Source organism: Balearica regulorum, chromosome 3 (genome assembly GCF_011004875.1).
Source record: "Balearica regulorum gibbericeps isolate bBalReg1 chromosome 3, bBalReg1.pri, whole genome shotgun sequence".
Lineage (NCBI taxonomy): Eukaryota > Metazoa > Chordata > Aves > Gruiformes > Gruidae > Balearica > Balearica regulorum.
This window is the reverse complement of record NC_046186.1, coordinates 60,565,024-60,587,276: the sequence shown is the minus strand read 5'-3', so window position 1 is coordinate 60,587,276 and position 22,253 is coordinate 60,565,024. Positions and strand designations below refer to the sequence as shown.

General features: G+C 38.7%; 1 protein-coding gene across 2 annotated transcripts in view; it reads right to left on the bottom strand.

Annotated features, from left to right (window-relative positions):
* LAMA2 (laminin subunit alpha 2) overlaps positions 1–22,253 on the bottom strand; it is a 379,509-nt gene that overhangs the window by 254,123 nt on the left and 103,133 nt on the right. For both annotated transcript variants that reach the window (XM_075748052.1, XM_075748053.1), the window contains exon 4: positions 5,092–5,334. In XM_075748052.1, the coding sequence (XP_075604167.1) occupies positions 5,092–5,334 (243 nt within the window). The remainder of the gene's footprint in view (positions 1–5,091; positions 5,335–22,253) is intronic.

Genomic DNA, 22,253 nt, shown 5'->3' with positions numbered 1-22,253 from the left:
ATTGCACAAGTGTATTTGGTGATGGGGCAGTATGAGATAGATTAAAAAAAATATATATGTAAAAGCTTTCATTAAGGATAGGGATAAACGAATGTTTAACCCATCTCCCCCACTGTCCCCCCAAGAACTCTCCATTAGTACTGACATTGTTATTACTTTCAACTGTCTTGGGCAGGAATCAAAAACATCTAGGAAGGGTTTCAACATTGGTGTCCTCTTCATCTGGTCTCTACAGCAAGGTTAACAGCAAGCACAGACTACATAACCAGGAAGTAGAAACTAGATAGCAATATTACCCCCAAGCAAGAACTTCAAGAGAACTTGCATCTGATAATTCTGGCAATGGGCAACTGGGATTGAAAGAGACCAGTGTTATCTCTGTGTCCTGCCTACAGATTTTTCCATTGGCTACACCCACGCACTCACACAGACAAACATCTTTGAAGGAAAAGTATTCCTCATCTACAGCCACCTCAGCTTCTGCTCTCTTAACCCTTCCTTTTCATATTAAATCTGCCTACCAAACTGACAAATAACGCTCAACATTTGTAACTTCTGTGCAACCTAAACTCTACTCAACTGCAAGAATATCCTTTGAAGCAGCATCTTCTGAAGACAGATTCTGCCCACAAAGAGGGAGGGATTTCTTCTCCTTGTAAGTTTACATACCTTCCACACAACAATAATGATTATAATTTTTGAAAAACAACTTTCTGCCAGAACTCCTCTATGTGATGACACTAATATGGACCAGGGAGTCAACTGGCTATTCCAATTAAGATTTAATAAAGTGGGAATTAAATTCACGCCCTTCCTGTTGTTTTTTATTCTTTCAGAAAGCCTCATTATAGAGAAACTCAATGTTTTGCAGAATATGAGGGTTTTTTCTTCCTGACTTCTTGGTAAAAGCACTTTCCTATCAGATTAATTAAATCTTTCTCCCACTGTCTTCACTGGATTTGACTTTCAATCTTTGCTTGCACAGAGAATTACTTTATATTAAAGAAACAACAAAACAATTATTTTTTACCTAAATATTTTCTCCTAGCTTATACAAAATACTCTAAATCTATGTATGTCTGAATAATGCTTTTTCTAAGTGTAACTTCCTATTTTATTTCCTGTCAAACTACAGGTCTGGTAAAATATGTCATTTTCTATGAAAAGATATACATTTTCCTAACATGTTATAATGATCAACTGGTGCACCTGAAGTCTTCAGTCCAGCTTTGAAACAACTGCAAGCAAGAGGAAAGATTCCCATGTATCAAAATACAAATACTATGCACACTAGTTCAAACAAGCATTTACTAAAGGAAATCTTCATACAACTCACAGAAGAAAAAAAAATTACGACATTGAAAGTTAATGTCCAGAGCCTTACATCCACCCAGTCATCAAGGTAAAGAAGCTGTGACACAAATTGTAGCCTCGCAGAAGAAGAAAGATTTCAATAGAAAAGGTACAAACTAGATGTAAACATCAGAGGCTCCTGTGCCAGGGAAATGAAGCAAAAATCACCATGGTAACCCACTAATATTTAGTTCTCAACCTAATGATCATCTGAGGAAACAGAGATAAAAAGAAATACCAATCTGATATGGTGTTTAAGTAAAGATGAAAATGTCACAAAATCGGCATTCTGCTTTACCTGAAAACAGCAGCCTCATCCCACCAGTTATTAACCCTTACATAAACAACTCTCTCAGTTAGTGTCAAAAAATTGATGCAAGAAACATCAATACAGTACAAGTTAATGAGTAACTCATTAATATAACTGATCTCTTTCAGATCTTCTTCTGGCTTGGGGACACTGAGACAGTGGAACTTGCCTTTTCATTTTGAAATACTATTTTGGGAAACTTTAGCATTTCCATTTATTGATGGCATATCAGAAGCATAAATGCTAAAAGTCTGCCTTGGTGGTATAGAGACATTCTGGTCTATGAAAAAATCATAGGGATCTTAGACAGTATGGAAACTGCAATGCTAACAGTCTTTCTCCATTCAAGCCTACACTTTCTAAAGAAATTTCCTGATGTGAGAATTTATTCATTCAGAAGCTATCATTATGCAATTTTCCATTAATTCATGAAAATAATCAATAAAATTATTTTATGCAAATCTGGTCTAAAGATTGTTTATTCACATTTGACTGAGCAAACTTAAACTTGTGCTAGTTACACTGACCTGAGGATAAATCACATGGGGGTTTTGATTGTTTGTTGTCTTTTTGTTGTTGTTCTAGTTGTTGTTGGTTTTAATTCTGACATTGGCCAAGAGAATATTACTGGTGCAAATAGTGACACTATTTAAATGCCAAAAATATTTTGCTTACAATTAACATTTCTGGAAATACTCTAATCAATCAAGTCACTGGCTAAAATGTTCATTGAAAGTATATATATGAAAAGAATCTCTTCTGCTTTTTCTAAGATGACAGGTTTTAATTTAAGACACTGCTGTAGATCTAGAACTGGCTTTGCAACTGGCTTGTTGACCTACACTCCTGCACTTCATCATGTTTCCTGAGTGTACACCAGAATGGTGTGCCTAAATAGCTGACGAGTTTTAAAACAAAGGAAAGGTATTAAATGTACATTTCATAACTCTGTCAGTCTTACAAAATGTCTGTAATATCTGAGACATAGAACAAAAGTCCTACTCTGGAACAAAACTAAGTGATTGCAGATGTAGTACCACTGAGAGACCAGGAGCCAGGCAAATACCACCTACAACACAATTGCAAGTAAATCTGATATTGGCATGAATTGTATTATTTTTCATGTTACACATTGGATGAAATATGAAAAATAATTAACCTGGGTTAATTCTGTATTAATGCTACATATTTCATAATGCAGTCTGTAGCTACTCAGATAGATGAAACTATTGTTTTACTTATAAAAATAATATTGTTAAAAATGTAAGCTGATTAATTCAAGTGGAATGATACTCTTCCACTTAATATAAAAGTTAAGCTTTAGGCTTTTCAGTCAAGATGTTCTCTCTCTGTTGGAGCCATATCTCAGATTAATAACTACCTGTGTGAGGCAAGATTAACCTAGGGTGGCTTAAATCATATGCTTTTCATAGAGTACGCCTATATCTAACACTTCCTCTTTTCCAGGTGGAATGGAACAGACGCATTCCTCCTTTCAAAGTCTTCTTCCCGTATAAAGAAACTGTTTATAGCACAATAATAAAGAAATAATAAAGAAATAATAAAGAAACTGTTTAAAGAAATAATAAAAAATAATAAATATTATAAAAATAATAAAAAAAAAATAAAGAAACTGTTTAAAGCACAATCAGGTGCTGGTCATTTACTAGGTTCAGGACAGAACACCAATTACAACACATCAGGCCAAGCTAAAAATGATTAATTGCACACTTAAGATTGGAACTAAGTTCCACTCAATTCAGCAGGACTTAAGCCAATGTTTCAGTCACAGATATACGCCAGTATGCTGAATAAAAGCCCTTTGCTGTTTAACTCAGCCAATGAAGAACACAAGGAGGCACTGGCTTAACCAAGAGGACAGCAGACTACTGGAATCAATATCTGTCTGCAAGAGAATTAGATAATCAAAGAAATTGAACATTGTAAATTAAATTAATTATTGGAATAATTACTTTGGCATTATATTTTCAGTGCAGACATGTTCTCCCAAAGAAACTGTGTAAAATTACTTTGCAAATGATAAGCTGCTAACCCTTGTTCTGTTCACCTCTCAAAAAGCACCCAGCTGGAAACATTTTGAAAATATAGCACATGTGTATGCCCTATTTCTTTTAATATCACTTTATCTGCTCCTGCTAGATTTTACAAGAACAAATACCCATTCAAATGATACAACTACAAACAATACAACTACAAACACAAAATACTTGCAATGATTTTGTCCTAGATGTGCAACTGATTTCATATCTGATAACTCATATGAGAGTCCTTTAGATCCAAGCTTACGTCTTTTTAAAGTGTATCAGCAGGATATTTTCATTGAAAGCTGCATTTTTCTATTTTTGCAGCTGGCATTGGAAATTTCCTGTGAACACAAACAAAATATATATATCTATATCCAGTACTCAAAAACAATTGTATAAACAATTTTGTCTGTGAATGTTGCTTTGCATGTAGAGGAAAAAAGGAGAGTAACTTTGTGCCTTTTTATATGGAATAAGCTGTTAAAAAAGTGGAATAGAAAAAATTAACAGAAGGATAAATATTGAGGCTAAAATTTCACAGAACGTCATTAGACATCAAAGAATCTGTAAATAAATAAATACTGCAGATCTAGTGCACATTCAAGTCACATTATTTCCTTGAATTACCAAGTTGTGTGCAAAGCAAGTGTTGGAAAAGTATCTGAAAAAAAGTACGCAATTGTTGGAAATTTGTACACATGGCTATCCATGTCTTCATTTTAAGTGGCTGAAAATACTGTATTTTCAGCTACAGTTATTACATCTGCCTTGTTCTTTCAAACTCAGATCCTCATTGTCACCTCCACCACATCTTCCCTGTGCCCTCAGTTAAAACAAATGACTGGTCCATGAGTCAGGTGCCTGGGCTCACAATGAAACAGCAGAGGCCTCTGGCAGGAGAATAATGAAGGGGCAGGGGCAAAGGGTCAGTTACCAGCTCTTAAATGCAATAAATTAAACTCTGAGTAAAATCATTATCATTTAACATCCCATCTTATACACTGAGACTGAAAATGCAACTCAAAGTCTTCTAATGACTTCACTGGGTCCATGATTTTTCCCAGTATTCTCACCTTTCTTCACAAGTGACATGGGAATGTATTTCAAGGACCTAAGGTTGTCAGAAAGTACTAGTGCCTAGTTCTATCTAATAAGTCTTTTACCTCTTGGTTTACTTTGCGGAATATGGTCATCAGAGTGTGCCTTGTATGCATTTATATAGGACCACATAACATGAGTTTTTCAAAATTGCAAATAGACTACCTCTCCATTTTTCAAGCATATCAAAACACTCCCTGTCTACTCAAGGCAGATATTTGCTAATTAAGCAAAGTGGGTTTTTTTCTGTCAGGTTACGGTGCATGGAATAACATCTGATCTTACCTCGCCATTTTCCAGTGGATGGATTTTGGAATAATAAGAAGTGCATATGACTTCATCATCTTTTATATAGGATGGAGTTCCAGGACGGGGATGAATGTTGTAGCGTGTCAGGCACTCACTGTCTGTGATAGCATAATACTGCCATGGCTGATAGTCTACACCATCTAGCGAACGCTCTAATATCCAGTTCCCAGGTCGAGGCGAGTTAGCTGCTTTCACAATAACATACGCAATCTGGAAAATCTGAAAAATAGATGGATTTTTAAAATATATGTAAATACATGATTATAAATTCATTCCCATTTTTAATAGCTACCAAACTAAGAACAATAAATATGATAATGTTTGATTTTTTTTTCCCTAAAAATGCAATATGACCATAGATTCCACTGAAACTCTTTAACTACAGAAATAAATTCTTCATTAACATTTCTGAAAAAAGATTATTGCATTAGGGCAAAGAGACTTCGAAAGTAGAATTAAAAAGCACTCTAAATTCCACCTAACTTAGTAGGCAATTGCTAAACTGCAGTTTCAGCCAAATGTTTGCAAAGTTTGTTTTCAAGTATTTTCAATTTGTAGAAGTGGTTTTGTTTCTATATGTGCATTTATAGACATGCATTTTCTGCAACATTTAAGAGTTGCCAAACTCTGTTACAACTTTATCACTGTTAAGTAAAAACATAGGTTTAAGCTACTGAAAGGTAATCACATCATACTGAAATCATTCTATAAAACATTCTTGTTTCAATCACATGACTCGGCACTGTGGCCATAAATAAGCTTTATAGGACAGAGACACATCAAATATCACTATAAACAGAATGTAAGCATGTAATCAATGCTCATTACGGTCCATTTCACCTGCCTATTCAATTGATTTATCAAGGTTTATTTCTGTTTACAGGCTTGCTGGAATGCAAGCCACAGACAATACATTTGCAATTTGCAGAAAGATATACCTTAGTGACATGGGTTTGGTTTGGTTTGGTTTTTTAAACCTAGTAACAGCTACATGCTACAGAGGTAGAACTGAAGCTAAGGAAAGGAAACAGCTATTTCCAGGAGAAAAGCAGAACATATAGGAAGTTAATATTTTTAAGATGCAGTGCTGTGAGTCTGTACATGAGGATTTCAGAGGGAATCATGGAGAAAACAGTGTTGATTTAATACTTAATGTTTTCTGTATTAGATAGTCATTGTAAAGAAGCTGCAAGATTCAGACTTAGTCCACACAAAATCTGTTAGACAATCAGTAGTGCGGCTGAAAGAAGATCCTACAGTAATGAATGAAAGAAACAGTAAGACTCAAATTGTTTTTTTAATAACCACCATTATTATTATAAAATAGAAATGACATTAAGTGGCAGAGTAATGCCAATACTGCACTACATTTGATGATGGAGGTAAAGAAAATTTTATCTCCAATTATCATTCCTGCCGTCTGTGTAGATGCTGAGGACATGGTAAGACCCACAATAGCTTCAGTCAGGAAGTCAAATCGCTAACAACCAAAGTTTTTCAGTGGGAATAAGATGTGAATGAGGTTGTATTTATTTCAACCTGAAAAACATGTGCCTAATTGGATATTTGTGGAAGATTATCTCAAGTTATCAATATTTTTCTTCAATAGCATAAAATAAAATCTCCAGAGACAAGGAGAAACTTGTGCTTCATTCCATTGTTTCAACAGGAATCACACAAACACTTGTTCTCTGTTTCACAAATGCCCTTTCCTCTCTTAAACTCATTTATAGATATATTTCACTGTGGCTACAAATAACTAAAACTGTAACTATGCAAAACATTCTCTTTCAAGTCTCTATTCACGAGTGGAACTGAGGGACTATGTTATATAAAACAAAATTATTTCCTGGGCAGAGAAATAGAGTTGGAACTAAAGATCAGAATTTTTAAATGTTGGTAGCATGCTAATGTTAATTGCAGTCCAGGGAAGATGAGCAAGTGCATGCATCAAAAACATGCCCTGATTGATATTATTCCTGATCCTCCTCACTAAGGCTTGGCTGAAGAAGGTACAGGATGCTAATCCATGCTTCTTAGAAACACCTTTTCTTTGGGGGACAGCTAGACTCATAGAGCTTTAGCATGAATCAGGAAGATGGTTGTCCCAGCTTAGAGAGCTACACTAGTCACTACCAGCTCATCACTGTGCTATGACACAGACAACAAATAATATATTCCATGCTTTAATGTGTTTTCTAAACAAGTTGACAATAACAGCTAGTGCAGAAAAAATGAACTAAAATTAATGGCAGCTGTATGATGATTCTCAAAGCAAGTCAACGTCATGGAAGCAACATTGATTTTCCAACCAATTGGAAAACTGTCTTTCTCCAGGTACAAGAGTAACCCCACTTTTATTGTGGACTTGCTTAGCAAATGGCATTCTGGTTAGTATAATACAACCAGCAAGAGCTCAGTGGCATGAGACTACTAATACCAGTAAAGTCTAATGTATCACTGAGTTTTGCTGTATTTGTTTCCACAATCAAAAAAAGTGAACTTGCTCAGCTTTCTGGAGCCAAGTTTTCTAGCAAATTGTAACACTGAGGTTCTAGTCCCACAGGGTAATTGATGGAGCATGCCTGGTTTACTTTTCAAATAGCATCAATAAGCTGACACATGTCAATTGATGTAATAATTGTACAATCTTAAAGCACATCTGGTTTTGTACAAGTCCAATAGAATGTAACCCGGAGACCAAAGTTTGCTGAATCAAATGTGAAAATGGAGCAAACCAAGCTGCCTAGTAGCATGTAATAGTCCATTACCACAGCTGCCAAAGTGCAGCTGGCCCTTTTTTCTACTTGCTCTGCTCATATGACCACAGTGTAATTATGGGAGTGGGAGGGAAATAGTCTAAATAGTCCTTTAAGCCTTTCCCATATCATAAACAACATAATCCAAAAGATGAGAAACAAAATGAGTCTTGGGTCTCATTTTCATTGGTAATTGTCTCGGCAGTGAGATCTGCGAAGCACATATTGTGAGGAACAGTTCGATAAGTTATAGCACTGTATCTTCTTATGAATGCCTCATAAGACATAGAAAAGTGCATCCTACTATACAGGATAATTTGCTACACTAATATTATTCAGATAGAGCTGAAGTGAATCATTAATCTGCATAGGGTTAGCTAGTGAAGCAGGAAATCTCATTGTGCCTGACTCCCACCTGCGCTTCTATTTAAAAAATAAATCCTTCACTTAGAAACCGTTCATGTAAGTCAGAATATCATCAGAGAAAAAATACAGCACCACAAAATTCTACAGAAGCATTTCCTTTTCATTTTCCCAACAGAAGAATATAATAGCTCTAATGGAGGCTTCCACGAGCAATCTGGTGTAAACTCTGTATCTGCTTATTTACCGTAATTATATTATGTTGTTGATTATTATTCCAGTTCAGTGGTCAAGTAAACATTTTATTGAGAAGATTGTGGAATTTGGGCCAGGGTTTGTTTCCTTACAGGCTGGCAAAAATACTATTAAAACCTGTGGCCTTAAACATCCCATAGATTTATTTAACAAGTCATTTAGAAGTGCTGTTAGGGACAGCAACGCGTTGCATACACCCCTTGTCCCAGTACGAAATCCATCCAGATGAGTCAACTGAGAAAGCTATCTCAGAACACCCTGCAGATTAACAGGGCTTACTGGCTACAGGGGGGGTATGACTCATTAAGAGAAGCAGAGGAATGAACATTTTTGGAGTATGTAAAACTCATTACGGGATGTATTAAGGGGATTGTGTAAATGGGTGCGACTTTCTTTGGAACATGTAGGGGAGGACCAGAGGTGGGGAAAGGGAAGGTTCAAGCTGGATCAGGGAGGAACAAGCATAAGATAGAGGAAAAGGGATATAAAAGGAACCAGTTGACTGTAAATAGCTAAGTGGGCAGCATGTTTGTCCTGACCTCGATCACTGAAGTTTGTCCCATTTTCTCACTGAAGTCTGTCCTATTTTCTCATTCAATCCTATTTCTAAGTATCTTCCATTTAGGTGTGGTCTCTCCTTTGAGTGGACACATGTGGAACAACAGTTAACTTCAAGCTCGACTAGGCAGCAAGCAGAAGAGGTCTGAGTACCAGCAATTAGAGTAGGGCTGCAAATCTCCAAGGCTCTTCTGTTTGGGTGCCAGCAACTGGGACAGCAGTGATATCTGGGGCCAGCTAGTGGATAGATTATCTAAGGCCAGCTATTGAAATGTTGCATGTTGTGTATGCAGCCACAGATGCACGTACACACACACATATACACACGCCCCTAGCAGATTTCAATCCTGATCACCTGGAGAGGAAGAAAGGGTGAGGCAGCCTGCGCTCTGTTTGTGTGAGTGCTGTGTGTTCATGTTGGTGTTGATGGGGCACTGTGGTCTATTTATGTTGGTCTGTGCAGCCATGTGTGCGTGTGTTTCACTCTCAGAAATACCAGCTCTGCCTTGCTACAGTCTGAATGTGAAGCCAGAGCCACAGCAGCCTTGCGTCCATCAGGCTACCAGATTCAGTAACTTCTAGTACCTAGGGTGACCAACAATCAGGAATCACAGATCTAAACAAATCCTCAATGCAAAGCAGTATTCCTTGATCATTGACTTCTATTTTACACTCATGTATATAAACGACTTATATATGCAGGACATCATGCATCTCAAATTAAATATCAGGTTAGGAAAGCCAAAGCCCTGATAGAAATCAGTCTGGCCAGGGATGTCAAGGACAACAAGAAAAGTTTCTATAGGTATGTCAGTGATAAAAGGAGGATGAGGGAAAACGTGGGTCCCCTCCGGAATGAAACCGGTGACCTGGTCACCCAGGATATGGAGAAGGCTGAGGTACTCAATGACTTCTTTGCCTCAGGCTTCACTGGCAAATGCTTGAGCCACACTGCCCAGGTCACAGAAGGCAGGGACTGGGAGAATGCAGAACCGCCCACTGTAGGATAAGATCAGGTTCCAGAATATCTAAGGAACCTGAAGGTGTACAAGTCCATGGGACCTGATGAGATGCATCCATGGGTCTTGAGGGAACAGGCGGATGAAGTGGCCAGGCCACTCGTCATCATATTTGAGAAGTCCTGGCAGTCTGGCGAAGTTCCCACTGACTGGAAAAGGGGAAACATAACCCCCATTTTTAAGAAGGGAAAAAAGGAAGACCCAGGGAACTACAGGCCAGTCAGTCTCACCTCTGTGCCTAGCAAGATTATGGAACAGAACCTCCTGGAGACTATGCTCAGGGACATGGAACATAAGGAGGTGATTGGTGACAGCCAGCATGGCTTTGCTAAGGGCAAATCGTGCCTGACAAACTTGGTGGCCTTCTATGATGGGGTTACAGCACTAATGGATAAGGGAAGGGCAACTGACGTCATCTACCTGGACGTGTGCAAGGCATTTGACACTGTCCCACACGACATCCTTGTCTCTAAATTGGAGAGACATGGATTCAATGGATGAACCACTCGGTGGATAAGGAATTGGCTGGATGGTCGCACTCAAAGGGTTGTGGTCAACGGCTCAATGTCCAAGTGGAGAACGGTGACGAGTGGCATCCCTCAGGGGTCGGTACTGGGACCAGCACTGTTTAACATCTTTGTCAGCGACATGGACAGTGGGATCGAGTGCACTCTCGGTCAGTTTGCCGACGACACCAAGCTGTGTGGTCGGGTCAACATGCTGGAGGGAAGGGATGCCATCCAGAGGGACCTTGACAGGCTGGAGAGGTGGGCCCGTGCGAACCGCATGAAGTTCAACAAGGCCAAGTGCAAGGTCCTGCACGTGGGTCGGCACAATCCCAAGCACAGCTATAGGCTGGGCGAGAAATGGATTGAAAGCAGCCCTGAGGAGAAGGACTTGGGGGTATTGATTGATGAGAAGCTCAACATGAGCCAGCAGTGTAAGCTTGCAGCCCAGAAAGCCAACTGTGTCCTGGCCTCCATCAAAAGAAGTGTGACCAGCAGGTCAAGGGAGGTGATCCTGCCCCTCTACTCTGCTCTGGTGAGACCCCACCTGGAGTACTGCGTCCAGCTCTGGGGGCCCCAGTACAGGAGAGACATGGAGCTGTTGGAGCGAGTCCAGAGGAGGGCCACAAAGCTGATCAGAGGGCTGGAGCACCTCTCCTGTGAGGACAGGCTGAGAGAGTTGGGATTGTTCAGCCTGGAGAAAAGAAGGCTCCAGGGAGATCTAATTGTGGCTTTCCAGTACCTGAAGGGGCCTACAGGAAAGATGGTGAGGGACTGTTTATCAGGGAGTGTAGTGACAGGACAAGGGGTAATGGGTTTAAGCTGAAGGAGGGTTGATTTAGATTAGATGTTAGGAAGAAATTCTTTACTGTGAGAGTGGTGAGGTACTGGAACAGGTTGCCCAGAGAGGTTGTGGCTGCCCCCTCCCTGGAAGTGTTTAAGACCAGGTTGGATGAGGCTTTGGGCAATGTGGTTTAGTGGAGGGGGTCCCTGCCCATGGCAGGGGGGTTGGAACTAGATGATGTTTGAGGTCCCTTCCAACCCAAACCATTCTATGATTCTGTGCTTCTGTATCACATTTGCACTATTTTTCCTTTTGGAATAGCCTCTCCTACAGGCTTAAGCCATGAAACAGACCAAATCCAGCTACTGCTCCTAATGAGCTAATGCAGAGGTTTTGTGAGTTTGAGAAACAGCTCCTCTTGTTCTCAGAGGCCAATATAAATTCCTTATGATTCTATGTGGTCAACTATATTTCAATTCACATATGCTGTTATGGATTATTGTTTGTGTCTATTATTTATGAAAGAGAGTAGAAAGATTTGATGCAAGAATTTTCAACTGGCTATTTAAGAGCAACTAACCTTCTCATTTTAGTCTCACATCCAACTCAGAGAAAAAGCCTAATTTAGAAATGAAGTGGTTCTCCAGATTCCTCAAATGACCATCTAGCACATATCTTTTTCTATTGCTGTCCTGAGAGACAGTGGCCATGGCTTCAAACATTCTGCTCACAGTTAGAAATTCTGTAATTGAAAATGTTGGCATGGGGAAAAAAAAAAAAAGAAAAAAAAAGGAAAAAAAAAAAAAGATGCTTAGCAGGATTCAGCTAATACCAGTTTAGAGAGCTGAACAGCTCCCCACCATGCTGCAGTTTGCCTTCTAATGATAATGTCTCTCCTGTTCATCTGAGCTGCTTCCAAATGAAATGCTGCTACCAGATGGGGAATTTGGGCTGAAGGATGCACACACTTGATTCCAACATAGTTTTTTCCCACTGGTTACTAGCTAGCAGGGCATCATCTGTCCCAGAAAAACTGTAGCTACGAATGTCATGCAAAACAAGACGTCCATAGCACTTCATGGGAAAAGCTGAGAAAGATTTTACCATAGCAAACCTTGAAAAGCTCTAAGGTGGATGTCTCCAAATCAAGCCAAGTTTCAGTTAGAAATCTTCCATCTTTTCTAATTAGACAAAAATCCACCTATGTACAATGCTCAGTCCCATTCAGTTAATACCTGCAGAACATGCATTTTTAAAAAACAATTTAAAAATACCTCAACCTAGAACAATCTCAGCTTTCTTCCTCCCCTATATATAACTGCAAGAAAGGCTCAGGTTCCTTTAAGAACATTTTCTTCTCCTTGAGAAAAATAGATCCTTTATTAATACCTCTCAACTTTTTCTCATGTTATAAAAAAAAAAAAAAATGATTATAACTTGTGTCATTTTAAAAAAAAATAAATAAAAGCAAAGTCTATTAGAACAATGCACTTTATAAAATGTCAAACTGTAAAACTCTCAAGTTGTCCAGCTGTATCTAAGATACATTAAGCCAAACAGAGGGAGTCAGTACCTGTAAAGTTTCTGGCAATGTCAGCTTTGTTCTTTATAATTTTCTCTGTTGGTTTTCTCCATTACCCACCGTTCAGTTGTTTGTGAAGGCCTCAAAAAGAATAGCTGCTTTCTGTTGACCATTTTTGCTGCTCATCATTGGCCTAGTGTACACCAGAACTGAGGTCTAAAGTTAGTAATTTCTTTTCACAGTGCTTTCAAATAATAGCAGAAAGCAATTTCTTTTCTCTTTATTTCCTAAGGCTAATCGCTTCTTTCCATGGAGAAAAAGTAAGGTGAGGAAAGGAAAATTGATGGAAATGCCAATATTCAAACCTTTCTACTTCAAACCTAGACAATAGGAGAGAAGAACAGAAGAGGTGGTTCTTCTGTTTTGGTGCTAAACCACAAATTTATATTTTTTTCCCCCTTGATCCAAGTACTGATGCTCAGTCTGGGTCCAGTAGTGTTGAGACTAGCCAGGGTAAAGTGTTCTCATTTCCTTCAGTGAGGTTTCCCTGCCGTGTCCCCTCCTCAGCTGCATTTCAGAGTGAACTGTCTGTTCCTCTAGCTTGAGAAGAAAATAACTATCACAGGCTATTTTTAGGCTCCATTTAAAAGTTCTGCCATGCACAAACCTTAAAATCTAAACATTTAAAAACTATTCTCAATCTATCTCCTCACCTATTACAGACTCATACCAAGTCTTTAAATTTTAATTCCAAAATGGCAATATTAATTTTAACATAGATAAAACTATTTAGTCAGATATAGGAACAGCACATCAAAATCTGGTTTTCCTAGAGAACACTTACTTTACCTATAGAATCATAGAATGGTTTGAGTTGGAAGGGACCTTTGAATTATCTAGTCCAACCCTCCTGCCTTAGGTAGGGACATCTTGCAGTACAGACTGACTGCTCGGTAGTTCCCAGGGACCTCTTTATTACCCTTTTTAAAAATAGGTGTGATGATACTCTCTTCTCAAGTCACTGGGTACTTCGCCTGATTGCCATGGCTTTTCAAATATGATGGAGAGTGACTTAGCAACTACATCAGCCAATTCCCTCCAGACCCTGGGATGTATTTCTTTGAAGTTATTTAGATTTCCTATTTGTACAACAGAGAGCAAGTTCATGCTGCACTAATTTTACCAATATGAAATCAAAGATCTTTTTCAATGTTATGGTTTCTGACTTTTCTGCTGAGTGCTAAAAAGTATACAAATAAATACTTGTTATTTGGTAAGGCAACATCTATCTGTTACCCAACTTGTAGAGAGGGATACAAACAAACATCCAAAACTGTTGTACTGTTAGCATAGAGCATCTTCTGCATTACCAACATTTAAACCTTTAACGTTTCCCTGCTGAAACCTTCACAAGCTTTTACTTTGAGTTCTCTGGAAATGGACATGTTATTCACTGTATATAATGTATGATAAGAGGCATCATCTTGAGCACATGGGATTTTAATTTGATTTTGATTGTAAGTTCTTTTAGGCTAAGATCATTGATCCGAATATGAAATAGGCATGTACTAATTTATACCCATTCCCTGAACATGACACAATGTTCTCTCCATCTCAATCTGGAAATATTGTGCAATACAAACAACTTGAACAATGAAAATGTGAATAAAGTACTAACTTAAGTCTTCAAATAAAACAATGGAGACTTTTTTTCCAAAATATTTTCAGCCTCTTGTTTGTTTCTTTCTTTTCTTCCCTTTCTCTTCATACACACCACGCTTCATTTCTTTAGCTAAACATAATAGTGGTTAAAAAGGCTTGAAAACATATTCTGGCAGTGTTTCTAAGCTGTCTTATGTCACTAAACTTTGGAAATTTCAAAAACATACACAAGGAAAGAAGAAAATTGAAAAGAAATGAGATTCTAAATCTGATTTCCAGATCAAAAAAGTGTATGCATGTTCAGTTTTCATTTTTGCTTTTAGTTCTTAATACTTTTTAAATTATCCTGAGAACTGCTTTAGATGTGGATATGTTGCTGTATGGCATAGCAGGGGATATATGGAATATAAATTACGAGAATTAAGTAAATTACGAGATGAGTAATTTTGTGTTTCCATCTCATAGCTCCCTTTTACAATCAGAATTTACTTACGACTAATTAGAAGACATAACGCATTAGGAGTCACAACCAAGCAAAAGGTTTATCTTCACCATGAAGTTGTATGTTCTGTGGAAGAACAGACCAGGTCTCTGTTTTTCCATGTTTTGTAGCTAGAGGGATCCAATACATACCCTTCTCTAAGTTTCTTCAGTCACTCAGTCCACATTAGTCCAAATCAAACAAAAAGAGCTACATTAATGATGATTTTTACTGACTGTCTAAACTTTATCACTGATAACCAAGTCTCTAAGTGCTTCCACAGAGCATGTAACCTGCTGCACATGGACTTCATGGAGCACAGAGAGAGAACAGGTTTGCCATCAATAGAGTTGATGAAAGGAATATATATATTTTTTTTTCATTCTTCATTGTTCAGAACAAAGGATGATTTTATGTAGCCCCAAGGCCTATTTAAACATTTATTACCATTAGTAGTTTTTCCTAGAGTGGTTTTAGATCCACCAACAAATCAAGACCATTGCACAGCTGAGGAAAAATTCTTGGCAAGTCAGATTCAACACTCTTGACCAAGCTCTGAGCTACTGTGCGCATCAGAGTAGCAGTATTTTACCCTGTGTCATATACTGATATCTGAGCACTTTTACAACCTGCTAGCTTAAACAAAAGGCAATTAAAAACAACCTTAAGCATTTTTCATCAAATCATTGTATAAATACTGGCATAACGTTACACAGCACTACATGACATTCATATGCCAAGGTACTTTCTTGCTATTAGGAGTTGCTCCTACTCCCCTAAATCTTAACTTACACAGAAAAACTTACAAAAAACAAATTAGTCAATTAATAACCTATCTCTTAACACATATTCAGCTGCCTTTATGTTACCACAGTTTTCATCATGTGTACTACAGAACCTTGTTGCCCATCTGGTAGCATAGACCTAACATTTCAATAGTTTTGTGATAAATGGCTAGCATAACAGAAGCACTATTTCATGACCACCACTGTCAGCTGCAAAGCTTGTTTTTTCAAGTTAGCTTTTACTCATCATAAACTATTCAATGACAACATATTTCTCCAGTGAGGAAAGCAAAATCTGTCCAAGACTCCTATGACCCCATTTTTTGTCATGCCACCATTCTCCCAAGCTCTGTGACTTTCTTTAGAACCAGAACTTTCTTTAGAATCAGAACTTTCTTCAGAAGCAGAACTATTTGTACCAATAGTACAAAATCAGAAGAAAACCTCATATTCATGTCAAAACATATGTGCCTCTCCGGATTCAAAGGTTATAGTAGAGTGTTTAGGACCTATATCCTGAAACTATTTACCTGAAGGATGGAAAGGTGAATAGCTCTCTTGGTTAAAGCCAAAATTAGAAAAGAAAAAGTGGTATCTACATTTATTTTAGTCATCCAGCGAAAATGTAAGGCAAGTAATCTCAGAAAGAAAAGCTATAAATTCTCAAAACTTCTTTTAATCCTTGTCAGCTGAAAGGATTTGCTTACTTAGAAATCTTTCTGACTAACCACAAAGCAATAAAGTTATGGTCTGACTTAGTGGGGAACATAAAAAAAAAATGGGCAAAATAATCCTGTGGATATTTATTGTTAATACAACTATTCAACCTAGCTGGCAGCACTTTATGGTGGGTATTACAACTGATCTTTCAGGATGATAATGGCTTCTTAGCATTTCAGAATGCTTTGTAGAGTACTCCCTCCATGTATTATTGCACCACTCATGAAAAACTTTCTTTTTTAATGCTGCAGGAAAGTCAACTTGAGTAACTTCACTAACACTTGTTTGGTAGAACATCTTAAAGCTTAATGCAGCAGGCTTTACTGGAGTTACAGCTGGTGCAGATGTGCTCTCTCGACCCTTAGCTAAGGAAAAAGGTCATTCATTTTTCTTTAGGCTTTTGTCGGAGTGATATCAATGTGGTAAACTGTATTCTGAGACAAGAACTGAGCCCTGGATGACATCTGTTGCCAGTGTGCATACATTCTGCTGAAGCATAGTCTCTCTTTCCCATGAAGAGAAAGCCAGGTGGAAAGCTACGCAATTTAAAGTATACTTGCTAATAGAATATAAGCCAGGTAGTTCTTAAAAATGTTCACTGTGATGTAAAAATATTTGCTATGGTTCTGTTTGTTTTCACAATTACTAATAATTATGTTTTCTAGGTGTGTTTGCTATAAATCCTCACTGGTGTATTTATGTGTTGTTTGCTTTCTGGTTTTTCTTTTTTGCTTTTTTCAAACTAACTTCAAATCCAATATTTTTGCTTTGGTTAAAAAGAATATCAGAAGGGCAAAGTACACTTTGTTTCGTCCTACAGATATCTGATTATCACATCACCAACAAATTGTGAAACTAAAGAAATGATGGGAATTACTAAAATGTTCATTCAAGTCTATGAAGGCAACAACAAAAAAAAGAAATAAAAAAAAATCAGTATTATAACTATCATCCAGTTACATCTGTAAAGGCTACCTAGGTAGTTTAATAAAACAGAACAGATCTCGTTCTTTTTTTATATTAGTTCCACAATATCATTTTCATGGTTTTAGTTGCATCTTTCTCTAGCTGTCACTTTAACAGTTCATTACCACTCAGGTACAACTTGAGCCAGAGAACTGGACTTGGGACTTTTTTTCTTTTTTGAGAGATAGATAATTAATGTTTCAAATTCTCAAATGTTTACATTACTTCAAAACAGAATGATTCATGTACAAGAAATACTAAAAACAAATATTCAGGATGACAGCTTTATGTTGCAGGCATGGACTGTAGCTGATGATAGATCAGTATTTTAAAGTTTTACAATCGGTTGAAGCCAAAGCAGAGTGCCAGCAGCTCCAGAGAGGGGTGGAACTGTTTTCCCCACCACCTCCAGAAATATGTTCCTGCCCCTTCCCCCACGCTGGCATTAAATCCCCGCACAACGAGCCAAATTAGAAAATTGATCTGGCAGAAACCTAACCGCCAAAAAACAAGACAAGACGTAGTTTTCACTATCAAGGTACTGATCTGGTTCGCTGCATGGCAGCACAAGTGCCAGCGCCAAAACAAGGGAGACATTCCTGTCTCCCTTCGGCCAGTTTGGGGGATGCAACGGGAAGGAAGAGCAATCATGGACCCGCAGCGTTACAGTCTGAACAGACTTTGCTTTTGTTCACATTTCTAAATTCACATTTAGACAAACAGTTTTGAAGATGGACAAAACACATTGGCTTTTGTTGGTGAAAAGTCTCAGTTTGGAATAATTTTCATTTCTGTTAAATTAATTTCTGGTTTGGGGATGAAGAGAAGCTTTAAGATTTACCTTTAATGAAACTGTTTTGAAAGTGTCTCAGACATTTGAAGCACGTAATTCTTAGTAAAAGAGAAAAAGAAAATATTAACTCAAAACCTAAGCAAAATGTTTGGACATACAGATTTAACATATGAAGACTAACTGGCACTTAATTTTACTAATCTGGTTCTTGTATTCCAAGACTAAACAGTGTCATTAACCTTCTGTTTATTCATTTTTCTATTCTGATATTTGATATCAGAAGTTATTCAATAGAAAGCTAGCTGTATTTTTTTTCCACTGGAAAATGTATTTGATAATCCTGAGCAGAGAAAATATAACATGAAAAACAAATATCTCCTAGTGATATACATATTGCTATACTACTGTGCAGATAATGCATAAAGGCTATTTTAATGTGTTGCTCAACACATTCTGATTCTTTAGCCACTGTTCGGTGAACTGTTATTAGTTTAAAATAAAAAAACTCCTATGTATCTTTATTAAAAGAATAAATGTTGTTGTGAAATATCTTATCATCCAATTTACCTTATGTTTCACTGTGGCTATAAGACTGACTTCAGTCAATCCCTAAAGGATTAGTTTAACTGGATCTAATTGTGGGGTTTAACTGCATAGACAAAAACCCACACAATGGGTTCCACTAGTTTTTTGAAACCAGACAACAGGGAGATGGTTCCAGAATCCAAAAGTCATGCAACAACTTCTAAACGGTCAAGACTCAAAAACTTGGTTATTTCTTCTTTAAGAAGAAAATAAATTGGACAGGGATGCAGACTGAGTAAATTAATGGTCTCTGCCACTTAATTTGCAAAATGACACAGTTCCTAGAATACGTGTTTCCAGACTGGCTTTGGAAGAGGTGGCGAAGGACAGGCAATCTCATCTACTAAAAACACAAAGAAATAGCTAGTGAGAAAGGGCAGCTTTACTTTTGGGATTACAAACGCACTCCAAGCCAGTCCTTCCTATGGTAATCTTTTTGTAACCTCCTCATTCAAACACTAGAAGGGAGAGGGAAGAAGGTCAAAAGTGGGCAGAGAAGTGGTGATGGAAATAAGAATTTAATTGCTCATATAATCTTCCATTAAAACCAGCCATTCTTTGAATTAAACATATTATGAACAGGTAGCCTGTCTCAGTCTGGCCACACATCTGGGCAACATCTTCAACATAGTTCTGCAAGACAGTACTTGCCACACTTGCCACAAGTCATCCTTGGCTAAGAAACACACAAGCTCTGCTGCTGTGTATCAGTGATGAACTCTCTGAAAGAGAGTTGTGCTCCCTCAAGGGATCTGGCTAATATCAGAGAGCTGAAAATAATGTTTCCTTCAAACTGCTATCAACATAGCACAGTCACAATGGCAAAGAGAAGGAGCAAATGACAAGCTTCCTTTCCTTCCCAACAAAGGTCAGCAATATTGCGTTGTGACATGGAGGAATACCACCGTTTTGGTGTGTGTAGCATCTGATAAGCTTAACATAAAATCTGGACTCTGTTCAGACACAGACCTTATGAGGGTACATCCACATTAGCTTTTTAGCTCAGATACAGAGCATACTTTTGAGGTGAATCTCCCAACTGTCCCAATTCAGCATGCTTTGGTTCACATCATGAATAGATCATGGAGGTCACAAACTGGATTCCCCTCAGATAAGAACTAAGCCAGGAGAACATGCTTAGACATACCTGATTCATTTTAGCTGCTAATGGACATTCAGCCCACGGTCCAGAATAGAGCTAGTCTGAAGTGAATGTCCTGACAAGTGAGCTGAGTCCTCAGCACCAAATAAATAAACACAAGTCCTCTCCCAAGTCTGTCCCCCCACTCTGCCACTGTGACACTGGGGTGGGTTGACCCTGGCTGGGGGCCAGGTGCCCACCAGAGCCACTCTATCACTCCCCTCCTTCACCAGACAGGGGAGAAAAAGTGCAACGAAAAGCTTATGGGTCGAGATAAGGACAGGGAGAGATCACTCACTAATTATCATCACGAGCAAAACAGACTGAACTTAGAGAGGAAATTCATCTAATTTATTACCAAGCAAAACAGAGTAGAGGAATGAGAAATAAAATCAAGTCTTAAAACACCTCCCCCCACCCCTCCCATCTTCCTGGGCTCAACTTCACTCCCGGCTTCAACCTCCGCCCCCCTCAGCGGCACAGGGGGACGGGGAATGGGGGTTACGGTCAGTTCATCACGCGGTGTTTCTGCCGCTTCTTCATCCTCATGGGGAGGACTCCTCTTATCGTTCCCCTGCTCCAGCATGGAGTCCCTCTCACAGGAGACAGTCCTTCATGACCTTTCCCAACGTGAGTCTCTCCCACGGGCTACAGTCCTTCACAAACTGCTCCAGCGTGGGTCTCTCCCATGGGGTGCAGACCTTCAGGAGCAAACTGCTCCAGCGTGGGTCCCCCACGGGGTCACAAGTCCTGTCAGCAAACCTGCTCTGGCCTGGGCTCCTCTCTCCACGGATCCACAGGTCCTGCCAGGAGCTTGCTCCAGCGCGGGCTTCCCACGGGGTCACAGCCTCCTTCAGGTGTCTCCACCTGCTCCGGCATGGGGTCCTCCACGGGCTGCAGGTGGAATCTCTACACCCCCTCATCCTCCCTCCATGGGCTGCAGGGGGACAGCCTGCTTCACCATGGTCTTCACCACAGGCTGCAGGGCGATCTCTGCTCCGGTGCCTGGAGCACCTTCTCCCCCTCCTTCTGCACTGACCTTAGTGTCTGCAGAGTTTCTTACATCTTCTCACTCCTCTCTCCGGCTGCAAAAGCTCCCTCTAACTATTTTTTTTCTCTTTCTTAAATATGTTATCACAGAGGCGCTGATTGGCTTGGCCTTGGCCAGTGGCAGGTCCGTCTTGGAGCTGGCTGGCATTGGTTCTATCAGACACAGGGGAAGCTTCTAGCAGCTTCTCGCAGAAGCCACCCCTGTAGCCCCCCCGCTACCAAAACCTTGCCACGCAAACCCAACACAGACACGCTTTTGCTGATGCAGGCAAAATTGAAGTACTAATATTCGGATTTTTTTCCTGAGTTGTTTTCAAATTTTACCCAAATGTTCAAATTATAGTTCACGTTTCACATTATGTATAGTAGTCCTCAACATAGCAGCAGATGTATAAACACATTGTGCAACCCAAAATTCAAGCTTTAAAATAAAAATAATAATTTTTTAAAATCAAGTATTATAAATCAAGTATCATAAAGCACAGTAACAAAATAATGAATCATAGTCCATATTGTACATGTGGTATCCATAACTCAGCTGTGAAATATTGCTTTCAGAAATTTATTATATGCTATTTCTGATGTTTGTAGCTGTCCTACCTATAACAGCAAAGAGTGAAAATGTACCTTCCATGGGACTCTTCCTCCCTAATGATCTTTTTATTCAATTTGGTGGCAACTGTGCACATACAGATTCTGTTTCCTTTCACTGATAGGAAGGGGTTTTTCCCTGCCTTTTAAGTTCTTCCCGCAGACTACCACACTGAGCTTTTATAACACTAGTCTGAATCCTATCCTGTTATTTTCCTGTCCCAGCCTGAATCTCTCCCATTCATCCTGTCACAGTGTCTTAGTTCTCTCATGTCTGTCTTTTGCCATAGACCCACTTAGATTATCCTTATTAAGGATACGTGATAAATGTCTGTGACCGTGCACACGTGCACGTGTGTGTATTTCTGCTCATGGGTATTAAAGTGAATTAAATAACAGAAAAAGAAAATAAAGAAATTATTCAAAACCAGATCAAAATCCTCCATTCAAATTCTATTTGGACAATACAGAATTACAAAATAATGAATTTAGCATTAGCAGAATATTGCTGTCTGCTTTTCGTAAATTCTTTTCAAAATGCTTCTGAGCAAGTCAAGCATTCTCCTCCTACTTCCAGTTATTCAGTTCTCTATATTGT